At 36.2% G+C, this 22,070-nt stretch overlaps 4 protein-coding genes across 7 annotated transcripts in view; 2 read left to right on the top strand and 2 right to left on the bottom strand.

Moving 5' to 3' along the window:
- Positions 1-107: 107 nt before the first annotated feature.
- On the bottom strand, positions 108-3,525 carry LOC111495931. 4 transcript variants are annotated; one of them, XM_023146109.1, is made up of 3 exons: positions 3,322-3,525; positions 1,829-2,400; positions 108-830 (listed from the first exon to the last, which is right to left on the bottom strand). In XM_023146109.1, exons 2-3 carry the CDS (start codon positions 2,289-2,291, stop codon positions 781-783), a joined length of 513 nt encoding a protein of 170 aa, XP_023001877.1. In that variant the 5' UTR covers positions 2,292-2,400; positions 3,322-3,525; the 3' UTR covers positions 108-780. The 4 variants fall into 4 exon arrangements, with proteins under 4 accessions (XP_023001877.1, XP_023001878.1, XP_023001879.1 ...); XM_023146110.1 differs by having other exon boundaries at positions 1,829-2,403; positions 3,323-3,520; XM_023146111.1 differs by lacking the exon at positions 3,322-3,525 and adding an exon at positions 2,789-2,933 and having other exon boundaries at positions 1,829-2,403.
- Positions 3,526-5,202: 1,677 nt separating this feature from the next.
- On the top strand, positions 5,203-7,209 carry LOC111495929 (argininosuccinate lyase, chloroplastic-like). Its single transcript, XM_023146106.1, has 4 exons — positions 5,203-5,306; positions 5,456-5,836; positions 6,131-6,279; positions 6,829-7,209. The coding sequence occupies exons 1-4, from the start codon at positions 5,292-5,294 to the stop codon at positions 7,124-7,126; spliced, it is 843 nt and encodes a 280-aa protein (XP_023001874.1). The 5' UTR covers positions 5,203-5,291; the 3' UTR covers positions 7,127-7,209.
- A 1,906-nt stretch (positions 7,210-9,115) lies between these two features.
- Positions 9,116-15,208, bottom strand: LOC111495924 (kinesin-like protein KIN-4C). Its single transcript, XM_023146093.1, has 12 exons — positions 14,899-15,208; positions 14,347-14,460; positions 14,152-14,268; positions 13,973-14,053; positions 13,676-13,747; positions 13,478-13,571; positions 13,362-13,393; positions 12,069-12,142; positions 10,661-10,723; positions 10,415-10,556; positions 9,789-10,100; positions 9,116-9,702 (listed from the first exon to the last, which is right to left on the bottom strand). Exons 1-12 carry the CDS (start codon positions 15,031-15,033, stop codon positions 9,694-9,696), a joined length of 1,245 nt encoding a protein of 414 aa, XP_023001861.1. The 5' UTR covers positions 15,034-15,208; the 3' UTR covers positions 9,116-9,693.
- A 1,005-nt stretch (positions 15,209-16,213) lies between these two features.
- LOC111495918 (mechanosensitive ion channel protein 3, chloroplastic-like) overlaps positions 16,214-22,070 on the top strand; it is a 6,575-nt gene continuing 718 nt past the window's right edge. Inside the window, exons 1-14 of the mRNA XM_023146082.1 lie at positions 16,214-16,473; positions 17,069-17,296; positions 17,394-17,453; positions 17,698-17,858; positions 18,471-18,594; positions 18,682-18,779; positions 18,870-18,983; positions 19,100-19,160; positions 19,487-19,636; positions 19,814-19,924; positions 20,068-20,235; positions 20,327-20,440; positions 20,959-21,015; positions 21,127-22,062. Coding sequence (XP_023001850.1) covers positions 17,219-17,296; positions 17,394-17,453; positions 17,698-17,858; positions 18,471-18,594; positions 18,682-18,779; positions 18,870-18,983; positions 19,100-19,160; positions 19,487-19,636; positions 19,814-19,924; positions 20,068-20,235; positions 20,327-20,440; positions 20,959-21,015; positions 21,127-21,924 — 2,094 coding nt within the window. The 5' untranslated portion in view covers positions 16,214-16,473; positions 17,069-17,218 and the 3' untranslated portion in view covers positions 21,925-22,062. The remainder of the gene's footprint in view (positions 16,474-17,068; positions 17,297-17,393; positions 17,454-17,697; positions 17,859-18,470; positions 18,595-18,681; positions 18,780-18,869; positions 18,984-19,099; positions 19,161-19,486; positions 19,637-19,813; positions 19,925-20,067; positions 20,236-20,326; positions 20,441-20,958; positions 21,016-21,126; positions 22,063-22,070) is intronic.

Below are 22,070 nucleotides of genomic sequence, written 5' to 3'. Positions count from 1 at the left end.
TTTTTTTTTTTTTTTTTTTTTGCGATTTAATCCTTGCCATAAAAATTTTCATCAAAATGTTGATTTTATTATTTAATGTAGACTTTTTAGCTTATTAAAATAGAGTTTCTAAAGAATATTACATTGAATAGGGAGAGACATTACACGGGTGCACAGCTGTGTTACTATGTGCAACAAATTTTACAAATGAGGTCACCATATACAGCAACGTTTAAATGAACCAAACCCACTCAGATCACACAATGCATACAAATGAGTCACTATTTACAGCAACGTTCAGATCAATTAAAGTTGAGACTTCCCACTTTATACATGAACTGAACTTCAAAGAATTACACCATACCTGCACTTCCACCTCTTTTTTAATGCTCTTTTTCTCCAAGCCTCGGCTGCTTGGCTCAACCCTTTCCTCCTTTCTCCCTTCCATATTTACAAAGGAGTCTCGAAGTATTTACATCCCATTTTAACAAGCTTCATCCCACCAGATAAGATCATACTTTTTTCAACTCACTCTTCTTAAAAGCATGCTCAAAAGAATGGAAAAGATTCGACCTGCACAACCTGCACCCACTGATTGGAATCAATGGATCCAATCTTTTCATCCAATTTGCTTCTTAGTTGTATATCAAACGAAGCCAGAATAGATAGACTTTTACAATCTTTTTTCTTTTCTTTTTTCCATATTTTTGTAATTTTTGAATAGCTAAAGATCACAGAATGCTTTCGTCTTGGAACAGGGCATTAGCATCCGATGCGTACAGCAATTATAAACCCTGTGCATCAGCAGCTCTGAAGAGAGGACAGCCATTGTTCCATATATTTCTTGCTCTCTGCTCCATGAAAAAGAGCAGTGCAGACAAAATCAGCTTAGAACAGACATAAAGCAACCAAAAAAGAAATTTCACATGTAACTAACTACTATTTAGTATTATTCACATTGGCCAGAAGAACAATCATGTAATATGAAAGGCAGATGAAATCAATCAGAACAAGGAAACTGTGAATATTGCTGTAAAGCCTCAAAACAAATAGAATATAGTTCTCTGAAGTTACATATTGAGAGTCTCTGTACGAACAAGGTGTATGAGAAATTTCCAAACTGAAAGATGTTGAGTTTGATTCTATCATTCTATATTTGTCATTATATCAGGATATATATCTATTTGCTACCTCACTTGCACATATAGAGAATAAATTAAACTACTGGATTGGTTTGAAGGGTTAAAATCACTTTCACCTAATGGCTCCTACATGTCCTCCAGAGATTCTTTACTTACACCAGAAATCGTAACTAGCATTCGAGAGATCTTTGCTCACTACATAAATGTACATAGTGTTATGCTAACCCTGCTACAAGAAGTGCAAACAAGGATCTGATGCCATCCTTTTCTTGGAAAAAAGGATGGATCACTCAGTTGTTCTTTGATTCGCTGATATTTTCTAATGCCCAACTGTCAAGATTTACTAAACTGAGGGTGTCGCATTTCAACCTATTGAGAATGCGTCAAGAAGAATTTTTCCCTAGAAATTAAGTTCAGAAAAGGAAATAGCATCATCTTCCTAAAAATAGATGAGTCTGTGGATATGAGACAACAGCTAAATTACATAAAAGATTTTTCATTCTTTCGAATGTGGCTACGTGAACTGATGTCCAACATTTGCGGTATAAGTTGATTCTAGATTATGAAATTAAGCTATCAGGGGATATGTATGAAGTTCTTGGGTTCACTATACACGAAAGAGAACTATAAGAATATTTTGGAAGGCAAAAGCAATAACTAACACCCAACCCCAATCCAAATGCAAGCATGGAAGAAGCAACTCTTACCTGCAGAAAAGCTATCGTTGATGTTCCCAGCAGCACTTAGGATACTGTTCTTTGTTTCATCCACAAAATCATTGTAAACGCGTCCATAACATGGAACCAGTACTGCAAAACTGTTGTCTGTTTCATCATCGCTCTGGAATCCAGGTCCATGGGGTTCTGACCATCCAATTGACCAATCCGAATCATCAGATTCTGACCCTGAAACACATCCTCCATCAGATGGAACAAGAACAATGTCGTATTCCCTATCAATTTTCCTTTCTTCTCGACTATGCCATTTCCGCCTCACCCTTCTAGACGAGGATGATATGTTGGCACCATTTGCTAAAGGAAATTTTAGAGTATCCGGTTCCCGAATGACTGTATCTAGTGAAGCATTAAAAGCGGATCCATTAGAGGTTCGAGGTTCTTTATGCTTCCCGCTCCACGACCACCAGGAGAGTTGGGGAAATGCCACAGACATGTGTGAATTCAATTTTCTTTACTAATGAATAACAAGTCTCTCCAATGAAAAACTCGCTAATTACAGGTAGATTCCAAGGCCACGGTTGTGAAATGGAGCAGTTTTTTTTTTCCTGTCAAGGATAGAAGAAAATGATCAACTACATCTCGGAACGACAAAAAGAAAAATTGCTGCAATCATAGACTGTACAAGTTAAGAAAAAGAAGAAACTAACAAGTAAATTCCATAGCACGTAATGTAGCATAGATTAAAAAATAGTCTTGAATGTATCCAAAGGATCCAGCAAGCTCAGGAAGGAAAAAAATATGAAAGAAGGGAGATATAATGGACTCTTTCCACCTTACTTCACGCTTAAAATGCAAAATTCTTCAAGAATTTTAGCAGAAAAACATGACAAAACAGGCAACGACTCAATTTTCTAAGTCCAAATCGCGTGGCAATCCAGGTAGAAGCTTTCGCAGAATTGGAAATAGACAAATCAAAACAATAACCATTACCTATAAACTACCTAGACAAGATCGAGCTGTAACCAAAAAAGGAAACACGGCTTTGCTAAATTTATCTCCCACAAAGTTCACAATTAAGGCTGACAACGATCTTTCTTCCCATTTTTAATTTGAGAGATTGCTTCTACTCAAGAGGCTGGCAAGATCAAGAGAACCTATAATATAATATTGTTCCTATTTTAAAAAATGATGAAGAAAAAAAAAGCAATCGCGTTCTCTTGTTAGGTTTCAGACTCATTCAAGCACCGAAAATTTAAACAAACAAACAAACAAACAAACAAACAAATACCCTCTAAATCCTTAGAACTCATAAATTCCAAACACAGACAGAAACTTAAATCAATCTCTTCCTGAAGCAACCTCCTCCCGCTAGTAATTGACTTTCCGAAAACATGCTTTTCAAACATTGCAACCGAAAGTAACAAAAAGGAATCCAGGATTCTTGCGCAGAATGATCCAAACACACAATCTATAGCGATAAGGCAAAAATTTAAAGCTAAAGAAACGTAGAAAGAGCTATAATACCTTAACGAACAAACCTCAAAGCAAAACCTCCAATGGCTACGGTCTTCTGCAAATGGACGATTCAGAGGCCGACGAATTCAAATTGAACACCGAAAATTTCAGCCAACTGATCGTCAAAATTGAAGAAGTTAAAGATGAAACGCTTTTTTGATACAGTCGGATCCGTCGATGCTTCTCCAATAATCATTTGACACCAATCAAATTTCATATATTAAATGTAAATTACGTTTACGTGGTGAGAAAGGCTGCAAAGAGGACTTTATCGTCTGCAAAACAACGAGATTGAAAGTCAATACACGGCAACACGTGGACGGATAGGATTTAAAGAATCAAATTTCTAGGAAGAATCTACGTCACGGACGAGACTACATTTTGGATACTGTAGATATGGGAGTAGAGGAAAACGAATATGAGAAACTATTGCCAGGTCGGATTTGTGGTGCTTGGACTCTTTAAATAATAGGCCAGAAATTTTTATTTATTTATTTATTTATTTATTTTATTAAATTATTCAAAGTATTATAAATTTTAGAATATGTTTTTGATGACGTCACTCCTTAATGATGAATAAAAAATCACCATTGATTTAATAATTGGTACATAAAATATATAATTTAAGTTTATATTTATGAAAATTGGCGTGGAAGAATATTGACCAGAAAACTTGCATGCCACGCTGCTCGAGCAACTTAGATTACACAACCTATTCATTTTCGTATACTTTAGAATAACGAAAAAAATATTAATTTAATTAGATTTATAATTATGTTTCGAGCGTGTATTAAAATAAAATATAAAAATAATCAATATTTTTTGGAAAAGAATTATAATTATTATTAAATTTATTAAATGCGATACTTAATATAGAAAATAAAATTAATTATATTAATTGACTCTTCTAAGTTACATAGAGCGTGAATTTTATTAATTTAGTTTTAAATTTTAATATATATTTTTTAAAATGGCCTTTGTTTTTTCCATCTCGGTCGCAAACAAAACTCCATTTTTATGGTTTTTAATAAATAATTATTATCTGACGTGTCAAAATCACAGAAAAAGGGTTATCCTATTCCCAACTCACCCGGCAGATTTGTATCTGATTGGCAAATTGGGCCCATCAGGGCCCAAATCACTCCCGCAAATGACAGACCGACAAGCATTTTTAAAAGATTATTTTTATTATTGTATTAGGATCAAATTATTTTAAAAAATAATTATAGTTTGTGTATTTAAAAAATACAATTATTTCAATATTATTTCTTTTAAAAACTATATTTTAATGTTTTTTTTTTTTGTTAAAAAATAATTTTGAAAGTTTTTATGAATATAATTTTTTAAAAAGAGATGAAAAATTCAAAGCTACCACCAAAAAAGGGGAAATAATTAATAATTATTGACATTTTTTAGGCTATCCAAATTTGAGAGCTTATGTAATTTCTATATAATTTGTATTGTATTCTCTCTTTATCATGTATTTGTTCTTTGTTGTGTTCTTCTTTGTCGTTTATAAAATTTATATTTGATTCTACTTTTTGTAATTTTCGTTCAAAAGTTCATTGGAAAACGATGAGGTAGTAGGTCCGGCGACTGAGCACCTCTGACCGAGTGTCAGCAGCCCAGTGTTGTAGAACAGAGCCGCCACCTGCTTATAAAGGCCTGTCGCTCCTAGTTGTTTCTGTGCTCATTTCGCGTAGCCATGGCAAACCTTGATGTTCCGTTAATCACTGAGGCTAACGGAGCAACATCGTTGGCCGGATCCTCCGATTATATGAAGCTTGATGCAGTCGAACGCTTTAAAATCAATGCTTCTTTCACTCGGGTTTCCGGTCTCTTCTCTTTTCTTCTTCTATTGGATTCGTAAACTCTTTCTCAATTCTGACACAAGGTACTTATTAGATCTAGAGAGTCGATTTCTTTAGATAAGGACCTTTACAAGTATGATATCCGCGGGAGTCGTGCTCATGCATCGATGCTCGCCAAGCAGGTCTGTTACTTCTTATTTTCATTTTGTAATTTCTGTGAAGCTCGATTCTGTTTTGTTTCTGCGACGGTGGCGTTTGTTTTACCCTAATAGGACTGAACAACGATAATGCGCTGCGCATTCATGATAATGGTTTGTGGTTTTGGTTGCAGGGATTGATAAGCGTCAGTGACGAAGACAGTATTCTAACAGGTCTTGATGCGATCGAGAGGCGTATTCAAAATGGCGAGTTCGTCTGGAGAGCTGATAGGGAAGATGTTCACATGAACATTGAAGCTGCGCTTACTGATTTGATTGGCGAACCTGCCAAGAAACTTCATCCTGCTCGGAGCCGCAACGACCAAGTCGAGACTGATTTTCGCTTGTGGTGCCGCGATGCCATCGACTCCATTGTCGATAGGATCAAAGATCTTCAGATTGCGATGGTGGATTTGGCAATTAAGAATGCAGGAACTATTGTTCCAGGCTATACACATTTGCAGAGAGCACAGCCCGTCCTACTTCAGCATCTTCTCTTGGCATTCGTTGAGCAGGTATTCAACAGTACTTTAGCTTAGCGTCTTAAGTTATGGCTGAAATCCTAAAATCAATGGTTGCTTTGCTGCTGTATCGTTAGCTGCACGGTTTCGATCTTCCCTTGCGATGTGATGGTTACTTATAGAACTTTATAGAACTGTTGATTTCCAATTTGCTTCATGGTTTATCATTTTCCTAATCTTAAGGAACAAAGTCGGAATTAGGATTGGAGATTATGCTTGTATTTCACTTTTCATAAACTCTACAGAAATCTGATTCTGGATCTACAAATGTCATTTCACGTTTTGTAGCTTGATCGGGATTCTGGTCGATTGCTGGACTGCAGATCTAGACTGAATTTCTGCCCCTTAGGAGCTTGTGCATTGGCTGGTACTGGCCTCCCAATTGATCGATTCACGACTTCGAACGCTTTAGGATTCTCATCTCCTTTGAGAAACAGGTCAGTTGTCTAGCATCTTACTTGTAAAGTTGTTCATGGCGGTGATGTTGATGGCTGGAATATCCATGTTTGCCGGAGGAATTACCTATCTCACAATGGTATGATATTACCCAATAGAAAAAAAAAACCCTCATATTGTGGGACTTCGAACAAAGTACATTATAGAGCCTCCCTTAAGGCCTATGGAGACTTCAAACAGTCTCTCCTTGATCGAGACTCGATTCCTTTCTCTGGAGTTCTTGAACATAGTACACCATTTGTTCGACACTTGAGTCACTTTTGACTACTTTTTTGACACTCACAACTTCTTTGTTCAACACGTGAGGACTCTATTGACAAGGTTAAGTTTAGGGCATGGCTCTAATACCATGTTAGCAATCACAACTCTCTACAATGGTACGATATTATAGCACAAGCTCTCATGGTTTTGCTCTGGACTTCCCATGACCATTCCCTAAATTAATCAAGGTGGACTCCTCCAATGTCATGTTAGACTTATGCAGCTCTTCATATTTTTCCATCTGACGTAAATTTCATCTTTCGAGATAGTATCGATGCTGTTTCAGATCGGGATTTTGCAATGGAGTTTCTGTCTGCCAATTCAATTACAGCCATCCATCTTTCTCGTCTGGGAGAAGAATGGGTACTGTGGGCCTCAGAGGAGTTTGGATTTATCACACCTAATGACTCTGTTTCAACTGGAAGTAGCATAATGCCCCAAAAGAAAAACCCGGATCCAATGGAACTCGTTCGTGGAAAGTCGGCTAGAGTCGTAGACGATTTAGTAACCCTTTTAACATTGTGCAAGGGTCTTCCTCTTGCATACAACCAAGATCTGCAGGTTTGAATTTCTTGACAATTCAAATTTCGTTTCCAGAAGGCTTCTCTTGGTCATCTTGACGCGACTACACTTGCAGACTATCTCGTGCATAAGGTTAGTATATATATTGTCTTTTACTCATCTTTGTTAGAAGATCACTTGGCAAATGTTAACACTATTATAGAGAAATGGCTTAACACTACCGGTCAAATGTGAATACTTGTCTGATAAGGAATCATTACAAGGGAAGTAAGATTCGAATTACTTTGTTGATCGAATATCTCAAGTCAAAAACACTTGTTTGAGATTGAATCACTCCACAAGCAAGATCGATCCTTTCTAATTGGAACGATTTTAAACATGCAATCTAAACTAAATAGAACAAAGAAAATGTAAGAGCACTTAGCCCTAATCATAAATAATCACTCAAAGGTAAAGTAAAATTTAGATTACCTTTTTAATCTAATATCTCAAGGCAAAAATACTCGTTTGAGATTTGAATCACTTCACAAGATTGATCATGTTAAAGCTTGAATGATTTGCAAAGAAACTTGGCTTTTACTACATTTTCCAAGTCTCTCTTACAAAGATAACATACATAGGTTTAGCCCCAAAATGAAAACCTTTTAACTTTCCCTGAGGCATTCCAAGAGTTGTTTACTATAATTATTCACTATATATACATTATGATCATAATTAGCCACCGTGTAAATAAACCTAGATACTTAAAAAGAAACTATAAATCTACCAAAAATTACTCATGTTATTAAAATTTAAGAAACGAACCTAGATTCAACACATGGCGTGTTTTGATTAAAAGATTCTTTCATTGATCCCAAAACAGTTACTTACATTTGTTTCGAAAACTGCTATTTAGAACAAAATTTTTTTGGGGGGATTGGTAAAAGCAAATATTGTTAGAGGCTTAATTCATTACTCAAGAAGAGAAAAAGAACAAATTCAATTATTTTAGAAGATGGGTCCTTTTTAAATTTTAAAAGTGATTCTAACTCTCTCTGATTTCATCCATCTTTGTACATAGATTTCGGAACATCTCATGATATTGTAGGCAAGTGTGTAACAATGTGTCTTGGAAAGAACTGCCAGCTGAAGGACCTGAGTCTCAATGATCTGCGAACGTTGAGTCCGATCTTTGACGAGGACGTTTACGAGTTTCTTGGAGTAGAAAATGCAGTTAACAAATTTTCATCTTATGGCTCCACGGGTTCGGAACGTGTTGCCGGTCAACTCCAATATTGGATCCACAAACTTGGCACTAGGTTAGTAGAGATTAGGTTTGATAAGACATCTTTGTACTTTAGATTTTCGAATTTATTCTTTTTAAGTCCATCACTAATAGATATTATTTTAAATAGTCGGTTTTAAAATGCATTTGTTAGGAAGAGATTTCGTTCTCCTCCCTCCGATGTGCGATCTCACAATCCATCTCCCATGGAGGTCAGTGTTCTCGCTGTCACATCGATATCTGACTCTAATACCATTTATAACAGTCCAAGTTAGCTTCCTTCTAGCAGATATTGTCCTCAAGTAGATATTGTCGTCTTTGTTGAGAATTATTGAGAGTGAGTCCCATTAGTGGAAGATCATGGGTTTACAAGTGAAGAATACTAACTTCATTGGTAGGAGGCATTTTGGAGAAGTCCAAAACAAAACTATGAAAACTTATGCTCTTTGGACAATATCATATGATTGTGGAGAATCGTGATTCCTTACACTCTTTGGACTTTTCTTTTCGAATTTTATCTCAAGGTTTTAAAATATGTGTATTATGGGGAAGTTTTCACATATTTATTAAAAAATAAATATTTAATAGATGATTAAACTTTTAAATTTGTATCTAACCTAATTCAAACATTTTACTTTTATGTCTAATATATCTATAAATTTTTAAAATGCCAAACAAATCAAATCATCGACTTTTTAGACCATAAAAAATAGAAAAGACTTATTGAACACAAAATAACAAATAAAAAATAGAAAAAACTTATTGAACACAAAATAACAAATAAAAAATAGAAAAGACTTATTGAACACAAAATAACAAATTCCTTAAACATTTCAAATTGTCACCTATTAAGTAACAGCCAATATCCTATTGGATGAAGATTATATCATAAATGAAAACAATAACAGCACGAAAAGAATACATCTCTGACCAGAATGTAGGGGTCCGAAGCAGAATCTCATTCAAGCAAAGGATGCTCTATCCTTGACCAAGTTCCTGCCTCCTCCCCTGTAACATGTCAGATTAAAATTTAAATAACAAGTTGAGAGGGCTGAATACAAGATTTCGTGTCCAATTAAAAGAATTGACCGAAGTTAAAAGGGTAAAAAATCAACGCTAATAGCAGCAATTTGCATAAAATGATATAATTTCATCAATCTGAGACAGTTCTGGCTCAAGTAGAGGGCGAGGAAAATCAGTAGGTCCTCATTTTTTAGTATTAGCGGTAAAACTCCAAATTAGGCCATATGTGCAGTGTTTTAAGGTGGATGGGCGGATCAGCTCAGCAGCAGGAAACTCAGATGTAGCCATTCGCCCTGCCTATGTTCATTGACAAGTAACAGTACGTCTAATTGGTCTGCAGAGTTCAAATTTGTTGTTAATAAAGATAGAAGAAAAGTTAGGATGTGTTCAAATAATATAGTTATAAAAGTCATAACTTACCAATAAATTTTTTATGTCAGATAAAGGATTCATTGGTGGCCCAAATTCATCGACCATCTCACTTGGTTTCTCATCTCTGTTGCTGCACTTTCCGTGCGCACATCCACATGATGACCCACAGCTGCTTCCGGTTGATCGGCATTTGCACTTCGTTGTCTTGCACAGTGATTTCTTGCTGCAAGAGCAGCATTCTGCTTTTACAGCTCTCTTCGTCGCCACGTTAAAACCGCGCCAATGTTCTTCTCCAGCTATAGCGAACTGCTCGAATAGATTATTACTCCCATTGCTGGCAGAGGATGGACCGGAATCATCCTAATATAAAACTATATGATCAGTTCAGCTTCATAGAATTCATATCATGTTTTATGCTTAAAGTCTCAGTCTCAGTTGTGGACTGAGTCTACGTTGGCTAATATAGAGGATGATCATGGTTTATAAGCAAGAAATACATCTCCATTGGTATGAGGCCTTTTGAGAAAGCCTAAAGCAAAGCCATGAGAACTTATACTCAAAGTGGACAATATCTACTATTGTAGAGATTCGTGGTTACTAACGGTGTTCACTGAAATGGGTAGGGAAGCTATCAAGCTCAAGAAAATGGCAGCCTACAAGCCAAATGCACTGACCTTTGATTCACCCTTTTGAGTATGATTGAACTTCTGGATTCGCATTTGGTTAACCAAGCCACTTAATATGACCATCTGTTCCTTTAGTTCAGCCGCATCTTGATTGTTTCCCAATACGTTATCAGTCTCCAGTGATTGGTACCTGAAAAGGCAGGAATCAAAAGGTGAATGAAGTTCTGGAGAAGTGAAAAACAGTAGTAGTCCTATTAGAACTGCCTCAACCTCGCAACATTTCAAAACATTTACCCTGTTTCTTCTTGCTTCAGGGCATCTACTTCTTCCTGAAGTTTTGCAATTTCCTTATCCTTCCTAACCACAGAAAATTGTGAATATAAACATAAAAAATCAAGTTGTAGGCAGGTAATTAAACATTGCAGTCATTGATTAAGTACAAAAAGCAAATGCCACATTCTAATTATGAGAATGCCAGTGCAGGAAGACAAACGATTTTTTTTTTTTTTTTTTTTTTACTTCATACGCCAAATGACCAGAAGCTCCAAGCATGTCTAGCAGCACAAAACAAAATTCTTGTAACATTTTAATTCCATGAGTTGTGTAAGTTACTCTCATAAAATGAGAACGTTAACTCGGCCAAAATTCATTGAGAACAAAAAACTAAGAATTATTTCAAACTGCAACAAGAATTAGACATGTCGACGTAATCAATTTTTCATCTGCAATCAAGGAGCGCCTTTCTGCTTCACCATCTAGTCGACCAAGCAAGCATAAACGGAAGCCAATTTAATTTTCACTATAGTTTTTATTCATTTAAAGAATCAGTGGACTCAATATCAAGTCACAGATATCTTACAGTCCAAAAGAAATTTTTAATTCACATACAGATGAATTTAAAAGAAACATGTCTAGCCCAACCATTCAATGGTCACATGTGAAATTAACGATGGATTGAACGAAGCACAAGAACCAATTCTAATAGAAGTAGAATTTTGGATTGAACAGTAAGGGTGGTGACATTTTTAAAGGAAAGAAAGCATCAAATACTCACTCTTCTATTTGATGCTCATACTGGGAACACAGCTCATGTAAGCTCGCTGTGACTTCAAATTCATTCTCACTATAGTTTTTATTCATTTAAAGAATCAGTGGACTCAATATCAAGTCACAGATATCTTACAGTCCAAAAGAAATTTTTAATTCACATACAGATGAATTTAAAAGAAACATGTCTAGCCCAACCATTCAATGGTCACATGTGAAATTAACGATGGATTGAACGAAGCACAAGAACCAATTCTAATAGAAGTAGAATTTTGGATTGAACAGTAAGGGTGGTGACATTTTTAAAGGAAAGAAAGCATCAAATACTCACTCTTCTATTTGATGCTCATACTGGGAACACAGCTCATGTAAGCTCGCTGTGACTTCAAATTCATTCTCACTATAGTTTTTATTCATTTAAAGAATCAGTGGACTCAATATCAAGTCACAGATATCTTACAGTCCAAAAGAAATTTTTAATTCACATACAGATGAATTTAAAAGAAACATGTCTAGCCCAACCATTCAATGGTCACATGTGAAATTAACGATGGATTGAACGAAGCACAAGAACCAATTCTAATAGAAGTAGAATTTTGGATTGAACAGTAAGGGTGGTGACATTTTTAAAGGAAAGAAAGCATCAAATACTCACTCTTCTATTTGATGCTCATACTGGGAACACAGCTCATGTAAGCTCGCTGTGACTTCAAATTCATTCTCAACAGACTGCACGAAAATTTTGCAGTTAAACAAAAATCACCAAAGATGCAGTCATGATCTATTTATCCAATCTCTTTATTTACATCCACATGGATAATATATAATTCATGTGTGCTTAAAGCTTTTTTTTTATGGAAGAGTATACTGTCAAAAGCACAAAAAAGAAAAGGCTTCAGTCATTAGAAAAATCTTGTTGGGAACATCTTCAAGGATCACATATGCACGAAATTCAGGACTCTTAGAACTTTTGGTCATAAGTCATAACTCATGAGTCACAGCCAGCATAAAGCACTTGTTATACGCTTTAAATCCAAATGAATTCTGATATAACATATATCATAAAGCAATACACATTCACATGCAGGGAGTGCACGAGTAAGAATTGCTTTTCTACTCAGACCAAAAGTTCCTAGAGGTATGCAACAAAAGTTTGAAAAGGTGCACGTTACAAACAGTAAGTTCTTCAATAGAAATGTGGCATCAACTACTGGAAAGGAAATGGTAAGCCAATCCATCAAATTACAAATGTTCTTTTAAAGAACCGAAACATATTGAATGTTTGCTAAACTAAAATATTCACCTTTAATCTATTATCATTTTCACTAACAAAATGGACATGGAACTTTTAGATGATTTATTTTAGTCTTAAAGTTTCATATTCATGGAAATGCCGAGATGTTGCAGCTGGAAGCTTAAAGTGTACTGCCCATTTCAATAAAAGTTGTCAATGTTGCATCCACTAACCTAAATGTTTAACATGCGTCGTTTTACTTAATTTTAGTCTCACGTTACGGCAGATTAAAAAGGGAAGCCTCTTTAAGTTCTAAGAATACCATAACAGACGCAACTTCAAACAAAACCAGGAACTGTTCAGTAATTCATGATAATTCTGAAATGCGATCACCAACAGAATTTTCTTAATGCCAATTATAAATACAATACCAACACGAAGATTTGAAGAATAAAACAAAGCCTACAATGGTATGGGGAAAAAAAAAATCAATTTGAGGATTAAAAAAAAAAAACAAAAACTGTAACTAAGATTTTGTTAGAGTTTCCCTTCACAGTTACTACCAAAAAATAAATTCGTTTGCTGATATGCACCAACAAATATGATTATACGATGAACAACCGCAGTGATATGACAAGTTAATCCATCCACAATCGCTAGCTGATTGAGGCATATATAGACACGCAAACATTAAGCTCAAATTCCACGAATTACCTGACTAGAAGTAACATTTTCCTGTCTGGCACCTGCATATGATACTCCAAAAAGATGAAAAACAAGTGAATACGGTTAAGTAGAAAACAAACTTGATGAGAACGTTGGTTCTTAACCTGCTCTTCTTTGTGCAGAAGTCCTTCGAGATTCCAAAAGATTTCTTATCTTTTTTGTAATTTCAGAAGCTTCCTCGGTCTTCCGTTGCAGAACCTCAAGAAAGAAAATTTACAAAACATTTAACATGAAACCGTTCTATAAAAATTAAAATAAAAGTTAGAAACACAATAGATCGGCTCCAAAAGAATATGACTCACCATCTTTAGTCTTTGGTTTGAAGTTCGGAGCTTATTCATTTCATGCTCATTTCTTCTATTCTCTCTCTTGAGCTGATAGCACATTGAAAAACATTGTTCAAAAAATAAATTAAGCTACAAACAGTCGGTCTATGGGAAAAATGATATATGGATGTCAATAGCAGAGATAAAATCCATAATCCAAACATCTAAACGTGAATTTTCAAACCACATATAATATCAATACTAAATTATTTAGAGCAGCAGTCAGGATTACAAGATGAACAGTGATGGTGATATAATATGTATTTAACATACCTGAAGAACTTCCTTCTCCAATGAACCTTTACATAATCTGAACTGCACAGACTCTAGCTTCATCTTACATTGTAGGTGAACCTAAATGAAAATTTTCTGTTGGCAATGGACGTAGACGAAGAGAACAATAGAAGAGTTTCACATAAGAATGAATAATATACTTTGCAGCAATATTTTACCTTCTGAGCCTTCAAACTCATGATCTCAAAATCTGTCTGTTTAGTTGCTCCATCACCTTTTGGCCTTCTGGTTGAAAGCTGAGACTGAACATCTAGTTTCTTCTTCAATTCTGTGACCTGCGAGAGTTTAATACGGGACTGGTTAATTGCATGATAATCAACATGTGACCAAAAAATAAAAAAAACACGTTGCACCTGATCTTCAAGAATATCCAACTTCTGAATATAACCTTCTCTGAGTTTTTTAGCACTATTCGCAGCGCTTGATGAAGCAATTTCTAATCTGTCCTTTAGATCTTTAATTTCTTTCTGCCAATTATCAGATGCAGAAAAGTGAGAAAGCAATGACCGTGTATTCAGTTGCAAAAATAAATTCTAGAAATGAACAACAACCACATTCTCTCTCAGAACCAAAAATTGATGTCAAAATATGCTAACATATACTCTTCTCCTATCATTTTTTTTTTCTTGTGCAGGTGTAGAATGAAGTTCTGCTCAAAGCTCTCATCAGTAAGAGGAGAAACTTAGTCGATCTTTTCATTTCACTACACATTACTCTAGCTTGCCGAGTTTCTGTACATCAAACAATGAAACACGATCCAATTGTTTGTCTTCAAATGTCTGAGCGGTCAAACGGAGTGGATTACATCACAAGAAGAATTAAAAACCTGAAACGCTTTATTTTCACGCTCTCAAATTTCTGAGCGGTCAAACGGAGTGGATTACATCACAGGAAGAATTAAAAACCTGAAACGCTTTATTTTCACGCTCGAGCTCTTGAATTCTCTTTTCGTAGTCTCTACTGTCCGTAGCCGAAGTGACCGAGGACGGCGAGGCATCGGCTTCTCCCTTTTGCTTCGTTGGACGGCTTGCCTTCCTCATTTTCTGCCGCCGGCAGCTTGTTTAAGGCAAAATATCGCTCTAAGATTAAAAAACTACCGAGAAATGGAAACCGAAAGCGCTAATCGGCGCTCTCCTAACTAGCTACGGAGTCCACCGTCGAGAGGTTGAAGATGAATCGAGGATTTTGATTTCATTCCACGGGTCCTTTCATCACTCTGGAGATGGAGAGGTTGAATTTAGCGAGGGAGGGAAATTAGCTCAAAATTCAATTTTTGCCACGTCAGAGTTTGTGTGTCCCCACTCACGCGCCAGCAATTTTAGTGATGAATTATTGTTTTATTTATTAAATTATGACAACTAAAGTTGACCGGATAAAAAATTTAAAACAAAATAAATAAATAAATAAATAAAATTCAGAGTTTTAAAATGGAATATTATATATAGTAAATAAATTAATTTTATAAAATTATGAAAATGTCAAATAAATAAATTCAAATTTGAAGTAATTGGAGCTTATTTTCCCACCGTTGAAACGTGATTGAAAAGAACCGAAGAAGAAAATAGGCATGTAATTATAGTGTACACAGAATTCCAGTAGGAAGAAAATGAAATGACAACGTTGACACGTTGCCCTATTTTAAGGCGTAACAATAACGTGGTCCTAAATTACATTACTTCAAAAGCTTCATTGGTTGGACGATGGGAAGGGACACTCAGACCAAATATCCACAAGCAATCGAAATTGACTCCGTTATCGAATATCCGTTCCAATTTCCTCTATAATCAAAATATAAATCATTTTAAATAATTTTTCATTAAAAAATATCTTATTATCAATAATATACCTAAAACAATATTAAAATTAAAATTCCTTATTTTTGTATTATTTATTTTTATATTTTACTATGATAATTTTAAAAATAACAAATTAAAAAGTACACTTTATAAAAATTGATAAAAGTAGCAAATTAAAAATTAATATGGAAAAATCGAGTTTGAATTAAAAAACTTTATAATAAAATAATAATGTAATAACTTTATAAATGTCAACAAAATTGAAGATAATGTTTGAAAAATTTATATAGTTTTTTTATAATTGACTAAAGATATAATAAGGTAAACATTGTAATATTGATAAGTTTAGGGTAAAAATTAAGAATAAAGAAAGTGGAAGGAGTGCTTAGCAAAATGGGAACCAGAGCCATAAGACCAACCAAGCTCCAGGCGCCACATAATTTTTACACGGAAAATTTAATAATATCGTCTGACGTAATTTCCAGAATGGCCAAATCCGACGGCGCTGCATTTTGATTGGTCCACGCTGGCACCCGACTCCCCTCCCCCCCGCCGATGGTGCGATTTAGCGGAAGTTTCTTCCATTTGTCCCTCCTCTTGTCTACGCTGGCGGTGCTAGGTTTCTATTTAGAGCAAATCCGAGAGGACGAGTTTCTATAGTTTTCTGTTGATTTTCTCATCGTGGTAATAGTCTGTGGATATAATCGTTTCAGTTGAACGCGAATTTCTCCCTAAGATTTTTTCTGTTTGTTTCTTAGGGAACTTGAAATTTATCTCTGTTTATGTTTGATGAATTATTGATAACGTAAATTGTGGGTTTGATTTAGCCTCTGTGGGCTGCAGATGCTCTGAGTTCAAGATTATCGCGTGTTTTTGTTTGTAGAAATGGGGATATTGTAGCGAAGGATTAGGAAAGTTGCAAAATATTAGGGTTTCGTTCTTTCTTTATTTGTTTAAACTTTAATTTAATGGATGAATGATGTCAGGATGTGATCCCGGGAGTTGATTATTATTATTATTTCCGACAGTGAGCTGTTTACTGTTTGTTAAAGCCACTAGTGGAATTACAATATTTCTTATTGTGAGTTTGAATTAGTTGCTTTCAGTTATGTCGTTAATTTGAGCTTCTTTGTCATGGATTTGTTCAAATAAGTAGATTTTATCTCCCAACATCCTCGTTGCATCCTAAATTTTCGATAGTATTGTCAATTTCATTTGTTATTAGATTGTTTTCTTCATTTTCTGGTTGTGTATTAACATTGCCTATTGATTGTGATAGGTACTATACATTATATTGTAAATTGCTGAGCTCTGAAGCAAGAGATTTCACTACGTAATCGGATCCCATTTTCGGGTGTTGTGTTCGAACTAACCTAATTTGTATTCCGATACTGTCTTTGGACATTGCTGTTTTCAGTTCAACCCAACAATGGTTCATGCTGGTTCTACCCAATTTTCACATAAACTGGGGATTCAAATCGTTCATGGATGCAATAAGTTACATATTGTATGTCATTTATGAACTTTTGTTTAATGTGCTCAATATTTTCATTGGCTGGAAACTGGAATTTTAATTTCTTGGCTTCAACTTTCTTTCTCTGCAGAGTGGCAAGGGAAAGACCCGGCTACATCTTGTTACTATCATTCCTACGTCACACGATCTGGTATGGCCGAAATACATTTGAGTTCTGAAAAATTCTTTTAGTTGCTGTATCTGTCTGTCTAGTTAAGGATTACGAGTAGAAGAGTTTGTTTTCTCAAAAATAAAAAGATAAAGTGTTGCTCTATGTGGAAACTCTTAAATTACTCTGCATTTCTTTGGTTGGTGAAAGTATAAAGAATTCAATATTGTATGAATGTTTAAAGCTATGAGTAAACTTTTTTTTTTTTTTTTTGTTTAATTCTCAGAGGTATGATCCTGGACGTCTTCAGCTCTTACGCAGTGCAAGTCGTCCAGTGTATCCCATGTCTTCCAGAGCAAATGTTTTTGTGTGTCGATCTGTTCTTGAACCAAGTGGTGGAGGAGCTGGGACTGCTGTTCTAAAAACTGCAGCTTTGGTGCTGACAAGGTATTTTGTATTTAAACTGTCTTCTGCAAATTCTTTTGTTTCTTATCCAAAAAGAAAAAAGAAAGAAAAGGAAATCAAGGGTGCAAAAAAATCAGTCTCACAAATTCCTAACATTCCTTAAAAAATGGACTCCATTCCAAAAGAATAAAACCGAACTGATAATTACAAAAAAAGTGGAGAGACTAACACCCTCGACGAGTTATTCTAACGAACAATATCCAAAGCCTCATTGGCAGATCCTCCATGCCCCTACAAATCCTGCTATCCCAATCGAGCCAAAAACCCCTTTTGCTAATAATCTGGTGTTGGAAGTTCTCTCATATTGGTATTACTCATCTTCATAAAATTGTAGTCTGTCTTATGCTAACCTTGATAAGCAAGTACATTTTGCTGCATTCTGCATGCGTTTATTGTTAATGGCGCAAATCATGCTGTCTGTAAATTTGTGTATTAAATATTCTTTTACCTCACATTGGATACAATAGTGACTATTAGCTTGGTTGTTGAACCTGAGATGCACCAAATTCTTCAATCTTGCGTTGTTTCCTTTTGCTCATCATGTTTTTTTGTGCTTATCAAATACTGATTCTGTTTTCTGGGACTTTCTGACAGATCTTATGATGCTTTACGCGGAAGTCCTCTGTTACTTAAATTAATTCCAGCAGCTTGCGTCATTGCCTTTGCTGCTTGGGGTGTTGGACCTCTTATGCGTTTGGGGAGGGTTCTATTTCTTCATGTATTGATCTTAACATATCATTTTATTTTAATGAGCTGGTAGGCAAACATCTATTAGTTCTGATTATTCATGAAAAATTTGTTGCAGGAGCCCGATGGCAGTTGGAAGAAAAGTAATGCATACTATGTTACGACTTCCTACGTTCAGCCTTTACTGCTATGGACAGGAGCTACATTGATCTGCAGGTCAGCTTTCGTCTGCAGTCTGTATTACTCGGGCTAGCTGATCTTGCTCTGATGATGCTATAGGTACTGAATGTAGAAGCGTTGTTTCAGGGCATTGGATCCAGTAGTTTTACCGTCAGTAGCCAGTCAGGCCATCAAACAGCGACTTCTAAATTTTGTTCGAGCTTTGTCTACTGTTCTGGCATTTGCCTATTGTATATCAAGGTGGTGCAAAGTACTGGGACTTCAGATTTGCTTTTGATATTTTTGATTGAGTGATGTTGAGCTCCAATGCAAATGTTACTGCATTATGATTCTAACAGGCTTTAACTTCTATGCAGCTTGATTCAACAAGTACAAAAATTCGCTACGGAATCAAATGACTCAAGTGATGCTAGAAATGTATGATTTTCTTTCTAATTTCATTTTTTCTTTTGTCATTTATACATGTTTAACCAGTTCTAAATTTAAATTAGCTGACGTCTGCTTGCTGTTAATCATTGCCAGTTAGAATGAGGATAGAAATTATGAATGGATACCCTGTTTAGGATATCCTTGAATGGATAACTTACCGGGAGAGCGAAGCCATAGGTTAACCCTGCCAACTAAACTAACTAAAATCAAAACGAATACGAAGTTAACCCATACACGCCTACGTTACTTGGATATATTGAGTTAGCCTTTTAAAACTAGTCCCTTTTCTTATTTTCTGCCGTCATTTTTTATAGATGGGCTTTGATTTTGCTGGGAAAGCTGTTTACACTGCAGTCTGGATTGCTGCTCTTTCATTGTTCATGGAGTTGCTAGGTTTTTCTACCCAAAAGTGGCTCACAGCTGGGGGTCTTGGTACCGTATTACTTACCCTTGCTGGTCGTGAGGTAAACCTTCTCTCTTCTACACACTGTCACTTTTTAACACTACATTTATGAATCTTATAATATTTTTGGGTTCATAGTCAAGTGTGCCATTGCTATTCACCGAAGTTGCTGTCTTTTTCCCATTTACGAGACGGTCTCTTACCAGAAAAACTTACTCCATTGTTTTGATGTATCCAGATATTTACTAACTTTCTCTCAAGTGTAATGATTCATGCAACACGACCATTTGTGGTAAATGAATGGATTCAGACAAAGATTGATGGATATGAAGTTTCTGGAACGGTTGAGGTTTGTGCTTTTTAACATCATCATTACCTTATGGAATATGTTTTTGATAAGAACAGAAGGGAAAACATATCAATTTGGTTTAAAAAAGTTCTCTTCTAGTTTTGGTTGATTTTCCTTTCTGACATGCATTTTCCAAATGCAAGCACGTTGGTTGGTGGTCGCCGACTATTATCCGAGGCGATGATCGTGAAGCAGTCCATATTCCAAATCACAAATTCACCGTTAGTATTGTGAGAAATCTTACTCAGAAGACTCATTGGCGTATCAAAACTCATCTTGCCATCAGCCACTTAGATGTCAACAAGATTAATGTGAGTCAATATTAGTTTATCTTTGGCACTTGTCTACCTTAGGTTCTTTTCATTGTATGTTGTCTAATTAGAGCTTGGTCTCAATGTCCAGTATATTGTAGCTGATATGCGGAAAGTTTTGTCCAAGAATCCTCAAGTTGAACAGCAAAGGTTACACCGTAGAATCTTCTTGGACAACATCAATCCTGAAAACCAGGCTCTTATGGTATATCTTGAGGGAATTTTTTATTTTTTATTTTTTTTTTCTTTTGGAATAGTAACAAATTCTTCAGAAATGAATTCACTTTTATCAATCATTATTACCACAAGTGAGTCCGACAAGTAAGATCCCACATTGGTTGGAGAGGGAAATGAAATATTCTTTATAAGGGTGTGGAGATCTCTCCCTAGTAGACACATTTTAAAACCCTAAGAGTAAACTTGGAAGGGAAAGTCCAAAGATGACAATATATGCTAGTAGTGGGCTTGGGCGGTTACAAATGGTATTAGAGCCAGACACCGGGCACTGTGTCAGCGAGGACGTTGGACCCCCAAGGAGGGTGGATTGTGAGATCCCACCTTGGTTGGATAGGGAATTGAAGCATTCCTTATAAGAGGTGTGGGAACCTCTCCCTAGTAGACGCGTTTTAAAACCTTGAGGGGAAGCTCGGAAGGGAAAGCTCAAAGGGGACAATATCTGCTAACGGTAGGCTTGGACTAACCAATTTCATTTTGTTCCTGCAGATTATGGTTTCTTGCTTTGTGAAAACTTCTCGTTTTGAAGAGTACTTGTGTGTAAAGGTACCACTGCTTTTTGGTGTTTTTAAACTATATAGCTAATTTTGGCTAGCAGTATATTTCAGATACTTTCAATATCAAGTATCTGAACTTTCAGCTGCCATTGATGTGCAGGAGGCAATTCTCTTGGACCTTCTCAGGGTTATCAGCCACCATAGGGCCCGGCTTGCCACTCCCATACGCACTGTTCAGAAAATATATGGTGAGGCTGACTTGGAGAATGTACCATTTTCTGAGACCATGTATTCTCGTACAGGGGCTACTAACCGCCCTCTGCTTCTTATTGAGCCATCTTATAAAGTCAATGGTGACGATAAAGCCAAGGTCTCTGGACGTCCTGCTCGCTCATCAAGCGAAGAAAAAGATGCCAAACAAGAGGCAGTCTCAACATCAGGAACGAAAGCCCCCGACACATCAGGAACAACGCCTAAGCCTTCAACTGGATCAGTATCCAACACACAGACCCAGAATCCAACCAGTACTCCAGAACAAAGCAGCAGTGAGAAGCCAGTAACAAGCAATGAGGTAAAAGGAGAAAAGAAAGATCTCACAGGACTGAACGCTAAGGATAATACGCCACGAGGGACTCCTCCCAAATGGTCACTCTCAGCTGCCGGTCCGAGTAGCGAGAAAGCTGATGTTTCTTCCTCGAGCGTGCAGAATAAGCAAGATGGCGAGAAGACCCCTGTGGGCAGACCTCCATTGGAGGAGAACATTGTCCTGGGAGTTGCCTTGGAAGGCTCCAAAAGAACTCTTCCAATAGAGGAAGATCTGAATCCATCTCCCTTTCACTCTCCAGCTGATACAAAAGAAACTTCCACGCAGAGGAATGGGAGTGAGTTTGGTCCAAAGAGCAAGGATATGAAAGATGGGCAGATGCCTGCAGTTCCAGGTGGTACAAAAAGTGATTGATGAGTAGGCACCACGCACACCAGGGTTGGCTTCTCCCACTTAGTCTCCTGATTTTTGAAGCGATGCGAATATGAAAATGCTGAGCTAAATTTTTAAGCAAGCATTTTGCAGGTTCGCTGGTGTAAAAAAAAAAAAAAAAAAAAAAA

The sequence above is a fragment of the Cucurbita maxima genome, unplaced genomic scaffold (genome assembly GCF_002738345.1).
Source record: "Cucurbita maxima cultivar Rimu unplaced genomic scaffold, Cmax_1.0 Cma_Scf00022, whole genome shotgun sequence".
Taxonomy (NCBI): Eukaryota; Viridiplantae; Streptophyta; class Magnoliopsida; order Cucurbitales; family Cucurbitaceae; genus Cucurbita; species Cucurbita maxima.
Note: the sequence above shows the minus strand (reverse complement) of the source record. Positions and strands in the feature narration are given on the sequence as shown.